General features: G+C 39.9%; 1 protein-coding gene across 1 annotated transcript in view; it reads left to right on the top strand.

Moving 5' to 3' along the window:
• Window positions 1–3,180: 3,180 nt before the first annotated feature.
• Window positions 3,181–8,819, top strand: part of HIAT1 (hippocampus abundant transcript 1) — a 9,195-nt gene continuing 3,556 nt past the window's right edge. Inside the window, exons 1-7 of the mRNA XM_010292111.1 lie at window positions 3,181–3,302; window positions 4,469–4,531; window positions 5,135–5,262; window positions 6,354–6,468; window positions 7,638–7,856; window positions 8,147–8,260; window positions 8,687–8,758. Coding sequence (XP_010290413.1) covers window positions 4,505–4,531; window positions 5,135–5,262; window positions 6,354–6,468; window positions 7,638–7,856; window positions 8,147–8,260; window positions 8,687–8,758 — 675 coding nt within the window. The 5' untranslated portion in view covers window positions 3,181–3,302; window positions 4,469–4,504. The remainder of the gene's footprint in view (window positions 3,303–4,468; window positions 4,532–5,134; window positions 5,263–6,353; window positions 6,469–7,637; window positions 7,857–8,146; window positions 8,261–8,686; window positions 8,759–8,819) is intronic.

Here is an 8,819-nt window from a genome sequence, read left to right as displayed (position 1 = left end):
TATCACAGGAAACAATGTGTAGTGGTGTGTGTACTCAAGTCTGTGTTGTCAGATGCACCAGAGGAGAGGCAGTAACACCAGTGAAGTGGTTTCAACACTGTTCTTAATTTTGCTTGCCTTTATGACCAATTGGAATTCATCTTATATAGGATTATGCATTTTTCAAGCACTCATGAAATGAATTAGGAGGTGCACGCCTGGGCAATGCTGGAGAGAATTAGAGCTTAGTACTTTATTTGATGCCTCTTCCTTTCCAGCAGCAGAGCAGCAGCTGTGATCTTATATCTGATGCCTTGGTTGCTTTGATAGTTATCCTGTGGTTATCAGATGTGTGTTCTTAGGGTTGCCCGGCATATACACTTGTTATCACCGGCATGACTGACAGTGCAAGGTGTTTGGTTAAAGACCTTTTCTCTCTAACTAGAGAAAGGGGCATTCTTAGAGCACTGTTTTGTGCCACGGATTTTGCCAAACATAAATGCTCTCTGCTCTGGCTGCATAGTTGCAGCAAAGGGTTGCTGTTACTCAGGTTGGAACATCTCCATTCCAGGGTGTTCACACAAAGGCTCCTTATCTTTTATCTCCAGGTGTAAGGCCGCCTGATTTGGTTGCGCTTAGCTTATTACATTACATTACGCTAGGTTAGTCAGTTTGTAAAGCACAGCGGGGCGGGTTTGTAGACTAAGACAGGGCTGAATACCCAACACCTGTGCTGTATGTGTTGGGGTAGGAGGGTACATCAGACTAGACTTAAGTCTTGTGGACTGAATGCACATAATATGTCTTAATGCACTGTAATGTAACCACTTATAAACTTCCTTCCCTCTTTCTTCCACCTCAGGAGTATTTTTGCTACTTTATAGCTGCAACCATCTTTAAAAACAGCTATAGAGGCGATGATCACATTTACGTGACTAAATTACTGTTTTTTTATAGATAAGAACAGATAACAGTATCTGTGATAAGTGAGTGTTAGCAATACAAAAGGAAGGAAGTTTCACCCTAGTGATCTCAATGTCACTTCTGTTTGTTTCTGCTAATGCAATGGGAACATCTGATCAGGTTGCTTACAGCTGGACGGCATGGCAAGAGGGCAGCAGTCACCCACCTGTGTGCCTCTAAAATTGCCAACAGTTTAGCTGGGCAGAACAGCCACTGGTTTCATTCTGTTGTTTTGGTTTGTCTGTGTGATCTCTGAGTAGCTGCCCAGAGCTGGACGAGGGCGGCATAGAGACAGCTGGCTGTTGAGCTCGTGTTTGCTGTATGTGAGCAGAATGGAGGTGCTTTTGACCGCTGGTGCTTGGAGGGACAGGGATGGTTCCTGACTCCTCCCTCACCGTCTGTAATACCCTAGGGGGTCATGAGCCAATAACTTCACGGGAATCTGGGGGCTGTGGGAATGAGCCTGATTTTCTGTGTCGGACTAAGCTGAACAGCTAAGATTGTTACTTATGGTTTGTGCAGAGCTGGATAAATTTTTAACCCAAAACTAAAATAAAGGTTGTGGGTGGAAAGGGAAAGGAATTGTGGGAAGTGAAGATAATTACAGCCACTTTCTGTACCTGTTAATTTACCTCCTTAAGAGAATGGGATGAAAAAATAGCAGACATATCTGTATGGTATGTCTGTATTTACTGAAAAGGGCTTGGAAAAGAAAAATAGCACAGCGCTAAGGTGCTTTAGTAGCTCACATTTTACATATTGATATGGTTACTTTTGAAAATTATGATCTTTCCTAGCGATAGGGGTGAACAGCCAGTGTGGCTTCCTATATTTATTTCCTACAGTTGTTCAAAAGGCTTGTCTTTTTTCCAGTGTTGGAAATACTGGAATCTGGAAAGAAAAGCTAGGTATGACTTGCATAAATCTTGTAATAAAAGAAAGACTCAAATATTACCTAACTGAAACTTAAAATTGTGTCGTATTTGAGGTTGGAAGGCACGTCTGAACACCTCTATTCCGACTGCCCACCGTCTTCCTCCAGACAAGCTCAGCTGGAGAAATTTGCTCAGAGCTGTGTCCAGTAAAGTTTGGGGGATGGAGATTCCACAACCTTGCTGGGCAGCCTGTTTCCAGGGGTTGGTTTTGTTCAAGCTTTTAGTAGAATTTCGTGTATTTCAGTGTGTGCCTCCAGTCCTGTCACTGACGCCTCTGAGACGAGTCTGGCTATCTTGTCTTTACTCCCTCCCATCAGATATTTACACACGTTGATAAGATCCCCCGTGAGCCTTTTTGAGAAGCAGCTGAGGACCTTAGCCTGTGTGTGTTTGCTCAGCATTAAGTGCATGGTCTAATCAAATGAGTACCCTCTGTTAGTAACCCACCTTTACACAAAGCTGGGAAAGAAGATATTAAGGCAGCACTTCCCTAAAGTTTAAATAATGTATATGAGATTTTTGATGAGTTATTCATAATACCTTCATCTGAAAATAATTAGTGCACAGTTTCCTCAATTTGCAAATGATGAACTGTGGCATGTTGTTTGGCAGGGTAGCATTTACAGACTATATGAGATGAGCAGGTTGTCCCACCCAGGTGCTTTTTGTTCTCTTCAAAAGGTACTTCTTGATTATACTAAATCACCAAAGAATTTGAAGTTCCTTATTTCAAGTCTTTTATCCAGATCTCTTCCTACATTTGAAGCACATTGTAGGTAATAGGGCTGTTCTCAGTATTTGGGAAGTGATCAGTGCTGTTCCTGAGATTCACTTCTGGCATTCATTATTTCAGTTTTTCTTTCCTGATTTAGAGCTATCAAAGTTTTGTACGTAGCCATGGTGCCCTTTAGTAACAGAAGTACTATAAAGCTGTTTGATAGACCAGGTAATTAGACCTTGGGATAGCTGAGTGTGAACGCTACCATATTTTGAAATTATGAAAACTTGATTTCCATGTGGCATTGTGTGGGTTTAAGCATTTTTCTCACAGAAAAGGAACTAATTATCTGAAGAAGAGTTTGTTTATTTTTGCATTTGAAGATGGGAGCGCACTTTGTATTTTGTGGAGGATTAAGACACTTGAGGACGTTAGCAGCAAAGGGTTAAAAAAGGAATTTCTCTCAGTACCAGCTAGCTTGAGCAACTGTAGTCCGATGTTTTGAGTCCTGTTTCATTTCTTAATCCTTCTGTTTATAGTGTTCAGAGGCATTTCTCATGACTGTGATAGACTGATGGATGTTTTAATCGCCTGTTTTTTCTCTTGTTTAGCCTCAAGGAATAGGATCACCTAGTGTCTACCACGCTGTTATAGTCATCTTCTTGGAGTTTTTTGCATGGGGACTCTTGACAGCACCCACTCTGGTGGTAAGTGATACGCTTAATCTTTTTCTCACTGTATGGGAGATGGGGCAGTTACTGCCAGGGCACTGAACATCTTCTGAATTAAACCAAAATTATGTATCATTGAGCTGCGCTGTTGTGCAAGTGAAAGGTTTTATATTTTTACATGGAATCAGGAATTTAAAATTATTTCATTAAAGCAGTGTAATCCTGCAGCATAGCTGTTTATGTGCAAGTCTGCTAATACTCAAGCTTACATGTAAATATTTTCTGGCTTGAAAACAGTAAGACAGTAATGAAATTATCTTTCCTTTCAAGATGCTACAAAAAGTTGCCACTTTACAAATGTAAGGACAAAAATACACTTGAAATTTGGGAAAATTATGGAAGCGTGTGTGTGTGTAGAAGGGAGATCTTTGCTGACCTGGCTTTGCCTTAAATGGAAGCTTCAGAGCGCAGACCCTGTTACACCAGTCAAAGCTTCCCTGTGATTAGCGAGACAGTCATACCAACGTGTTTGTACCAAATTACTTTCTAATGTAGTTGGTTGCTTTCCATTTGGATTTAATCTTTGAGAGTGACACATGCTTACAAATTAAAAGGAGCGAAGGCTTAAAGATCTCCAAGCAAACTCCACCTAAAATGCAGTCTTGGTGCAGTTCTGTAAGCTGACGTTGACCATGAACAGTCTCTCAGATATAAACTGTGCATTGGTCACTAAATGGAATCCATCTTGCATAATGCAAGACAGACCGAGAAAGGTGCCTGTTTTAACCTGCTATCTGGGCTCTGGTCACCAAATTGAGAGGAACTTCAGAATGATGATGTCTCTCCTCTCTCCCCACAGCCCCCTACAGATGACGCAGTAACACGTGGAGAGTCTGGGCTGAGATAGTTTTCTAGGTTCTCTGTGCTCTATTAAGATTTCAGACACTGAAGTTGTATGACATGAATCCTTCCCAAAGTGTTGAAAGAACTGAGGCCTCTCTCAAGTAAAGCTAAAATCTCGAAGTACAGTCCATGTGAATTAAAGATTAAATAGATTATTTGTGGTGTGTCTTTTTTTCTTTCTCTATATTCTATGAAAAGATAAAACTACTGTGGATGTGCCACTGTAGAAGCTGGATGCATCATGAGCCATATTTATAGTTAATATTGTGTAAATGACAATGTTCGTATTTCTTCTCCAGGTTTTGCATGAAACCTTCCCAAAACATACATTTCTAATGAATGGACTAATTCAAGGAGTAAAGGTAAGGTGACAAAAGTTAATCACAAGTACAATTTAAAGTGGATGGTGAGAGAAATGACTGACAGCTGAGAGAAACGTTCGAGGGGTTTTTCAGAATAGCTTTAACAGTATAAATAAAACAGGGGCATACATGATTACTAAAAATGCAAGTACGCATCATTTTACATTTAGTAAGATATTGCTTGGTCTATACCTGCTGTTTGGGTTCAGCAAATAAAAGGTAGGTGACTAATCCCAAATTAACACACATGGTGTTAAAATTTGAGAATTTTTTACTTGGAGCTTGTTGCTCCAGTAGGGTATTTTCACTTATGTTTATGTGAATTCTAAATGTAGAAAACTGTGATGTTCATAAAACTTCTATTATGAGTGGATCATCTGCATTTTGAATTTTCTGTAGCTCTGAGGTAATAAATCTCAAACTTTATGTAATCAGACATGGGACAGAAGATCAGGAATGCTCGACCGTATTGCCCTCTACGTGTTGTGCTGTAGTCATCAACTTTAATAAAAATAGAGCCCAGCCTGCTATCAGATTAGGGTATGGTCAGCTATCGTGATTCCAGCCACTTAGGTCTAACTTAAAATATTTTGTTTCATTCAGGGCTTATTATCGTTCCTTAGTGCCCCACTCATAGGTGCCCTGTCTGATGTGTGGGGACGAAAGTCCTTCTTGCTGCTAACAGTATTTTTCACCTGTGCACCGATACCACTAATGAAGATCAGCCCATGGTTAGTAAATTATTTCACACTAGATTTGCCATTTCTTGTCAAGGTTGCCATACAATGCTTATATTTGTAGCACTGTGGATAAAATACTGTTTGTGCTCCATGGAAGATTGAGGCTTTTGTATTACTTTGGTGCAAAGTTGGAGAACAGAGTCAAACTGAAGTCACTGCCATGAGGTCAAAAGCCTTGGTCAGAATTTTAAGAGCTGCTGGTTTTGAGCTCTGTGCTGTAGGCCCCGCTTCCTACTCCAGCACATTTGCAAAAGATATTAGACTGCTTTGCAGTGAACTGTGCAGGTCTTTATTGTGGCCATATTACTCAAATACTAACCAACTATGCAGAAATGAAAACGTAATGCTAGCTAGAGCGTGAAGTAACCTTTTGTAACCTAAAATGTTGCTGCAATTTTTAAGATCCGACAACTTTCACACTGTGTGCAAGTTAGTAAGCTCTTAACTGGCACGTACATTCCCCAGGTAGCGCGTGAGTCAGAACTCTCAGTGTTGTTGGACTACCCGCGTGCTGTACCTGAGGTGTAGCTGAAATAACACAGACTGCACTGACGCAGGGCAGAGCCAGCTGTTCAGGTAGCTCCGTCAGCCTTTTCAGTTTTCTCTCTGGTCACACGGATTGTTCATGGATCCTTCATCCCTTTTCTGGGAAGCAGCTCGTTTCTAAGTGGAGATTGATGTTTCAAACGGTGAGCACTAGTGTCTGTAGCGTAAAGATAAGGCTTGATAAGTCATTGAGACGTCTCAATGACCAGATTCTCAAAATACTGAAGTTCCCAATTAGCGTTGGGTCACAGGCATCCAGTTGAAGTTAGTCTAACACCTCGTTTCCTAGAAGTACTTCATCACAGCAGCTTTTTGTAGGTGTATCAGAATTATGCTATTCATCTGTGTACTCAGTGCACCAAGGGGGAATTACATGACTGTATCGAGACACATTCACATTGGCTTTATCCGAGTTTATCTTAGTATTTGTCAGAAAAAGTTGGACAAGATTATTTACTGTTGAGCTGCCCTTGGATTGTAAATAGAGATATTTTGTTTCTATTTAGCTCTCTTCTAATTTTTTGTAATATCCTTAGGTGGTACTTCGCTGTTATCTCTGTCTCTGGAGTTTTTGCAGTGACATTTTCTGTGGTTTTTGCATATGTAGCAGACATAACCCAAGAACATGAAAGAAGCATGGCCTATGGTTTGGTACGTATTTTTTGGCTCTGTTCCTGTGGTATTCAGTACTGAACACTTAAGTAGGTAAAGCTTTTCAAAATTGTATTTTTGTTTCTTCTCTGGCAAGTTTACTTTAGTTTGGTGTAAGGTTTTTCTGTTTAATTGTTCTTGTCATCCAGTCCTGCATCTCATGAATATTGTGCTTCTAACTTAAATAAAATATGACTGTGTTAGAAGCTGTCTTTCAGATGTCTGTCTTAACGGTTATTGTCAGTTTTAATGATGTAATTTGAGGGGCTTTAGTTACTCCTCCGTTTTTTCTCACACTAGTACTACTCTGTCATCTTTTCAAAAATCTAACCTTTTGTTCCTGTATAATGTTGGAACTGCTGCTGTTTGATATCTTGACTGCTCCCGCTTGCGTCTCCAGTCACGCTGCTGTGCTCCAGTTCAGATCAAATGTAGCTGAATAACTCATCTGTCTTAAGTTCTTACAATTCACCTCCATTTCTCCTTTACCTCCTGATAACCTGCCAGATCTCAGGAGCCTTCGCAGCCCTGTGTATTATGGAGTAGCAGAATTATCTGTTGCATTCAAGTTACAGAGTCCACTGTCATATTCAGCAGAAAGAGCCGAAAGCAAGGGATGTAGAACTAAACAGTTTCTTTCTGCCTGTACACATCAGGGGTTGAGAGATGTTGAGAAGGCTCCTTCCGTTTTGAAGTTAACATCTTTCACGACAAGGCCAGCTGGTGAACTGGAAATTACTTTCTGAAGATCCATTATGCTGAGTTGGATTAACCAGCATATTAAATTTAATATGCCTTTGCAACATGTGATTTTTTTTTTTTTCTTCTTAACAGACATTGCATGTTTCACTAATACAAAGATTAAATACAGGTCATTACTTCCCAGAGATATCAGCAGACTATATAGTTAATCAAACCTAATTATGTCAGTACATGCAAGAGTGCTGTGAGTCTCACTTTGCTGTCCAGTTATTTAAAAAAAAAAAAGCTTTTCTTGAAAAAATTTTGTAGCAGCTGTGTATTTCAGACAGACCACATAGTCACAGGAAAAAGGTTGCTTTTAATTGTTCTTTGATTAAAATGGTTAGGTGTCTGAAAGTGAGGCAGAATGGGGAACAATACTGTTGACTTCAATCACTGAAAATCTTACCGGCCGTTATCTGTTTTAGGTTTCAGCAACTTTTGCGGCAAGTTTAGTTACCAGCCCTGCTATTGGTGCCTACCTTGGTCGAGTCTACGGAGACAGCCTGGTTGTGGTCCTGGCTACAGCAATAGCCTTGTTAGACATTTGTTTTATTCTTGTTGCTGTACCAGAATCACTGCCGGAGAAGATGAGGCCGGCATCCTGGGGAGCACCCATCTCATGGGAACAGGCTGACCCTTTTGCAGTAAGCTATTTAAATATGGAATATGTTGTTATTTGTAAATGTTGAGCTTTTGAGACAGGGAAGGGACTGAATTTACTACATTTCAGGCTTGAAAAAAAAAGCCAATATTTCTTCAAGTTTAACCTTGCATCGCTGCCAATACTTTTGACAATGATCTTGCTAAGCATGCAGGGAAAGTTTTGGTGGTACCATATAATAGCTTCATTAATTCACCTGCTTTTCAGATCCTTGCTTTTCTATGCTTTTCTGAATATGAAGATTAAACGTTTTATATTTTTTTCTTGCCGTAGTCACTGAAGAAAGTCGGCCAGGACTCAATTGTGCTGCTAATCTGCATAACAGTCTTTCTTTCCTACCTCCCAGAGGCAGGTCAATATTCCAGCTTCTTCCTATACCTCAGACAGGTAACTTAACATTTTGATAGGGATTTGAACAGAGGTAAATCTATAGGGAAGATTTCAGTATCGCTGAATTAATACAGCAAGTACAGATAACTAGTACAACTTGAAAGCTTACAGCAGCTGTTCTGGTTTTGAGAGACAAAAAGAGATGAGAGGGATGAGTTATAAAACAATTTCTCGTATTTTGTAATTATTTGCATTATTCTTGGACTATGAGGTTCACTATGTTAAACATTTTTAATTTTTTGATGGAACCATTTACTTTTTTTCTATTTATGCCCCTTTATTTTTGTATACTTGTCGATTTCAACTTTTTTTTGAAAGTTGAGCAATACCTGTCTTCTGCATTGTGTGTTCCCTCACCGATGTTTGTGACATCATGATACATGGTTTTCGGTTAATGATCACATTGTCTTTTTTTTAATGTAGATAATGGGATTTTCATCTGAAAGTGTTGCAGCATTTATAGCAGTCCTTGGGATTCTTTCCATTATTGCACAGGTCAGTTACTGCTGTGTGTTTCACCGATTTGGTACTTTTGAAAGAGCTAAGCACTGTGGAG

The sequence above is a fragment of the Phaethon lepturus genome, unplaced genomic scaffold, assembly GCF_000687285.1.
Source record: "Phaethon lepturus isolate BGI_N335 unplaced genomic scaffold, ASM68728v1 scaffold1808, whole genome shotgun sequence".
NCBI lineage: Eukaryota > Metazoa > Chordata > Aves > Phaethontiformes > Phaethontidae > Phaethon > Phaethon lepturus.
Note: the sequence above shows the minus strand (reverse complement) of the source record. Positions and strands in the feature narration are given on the sequence as shown.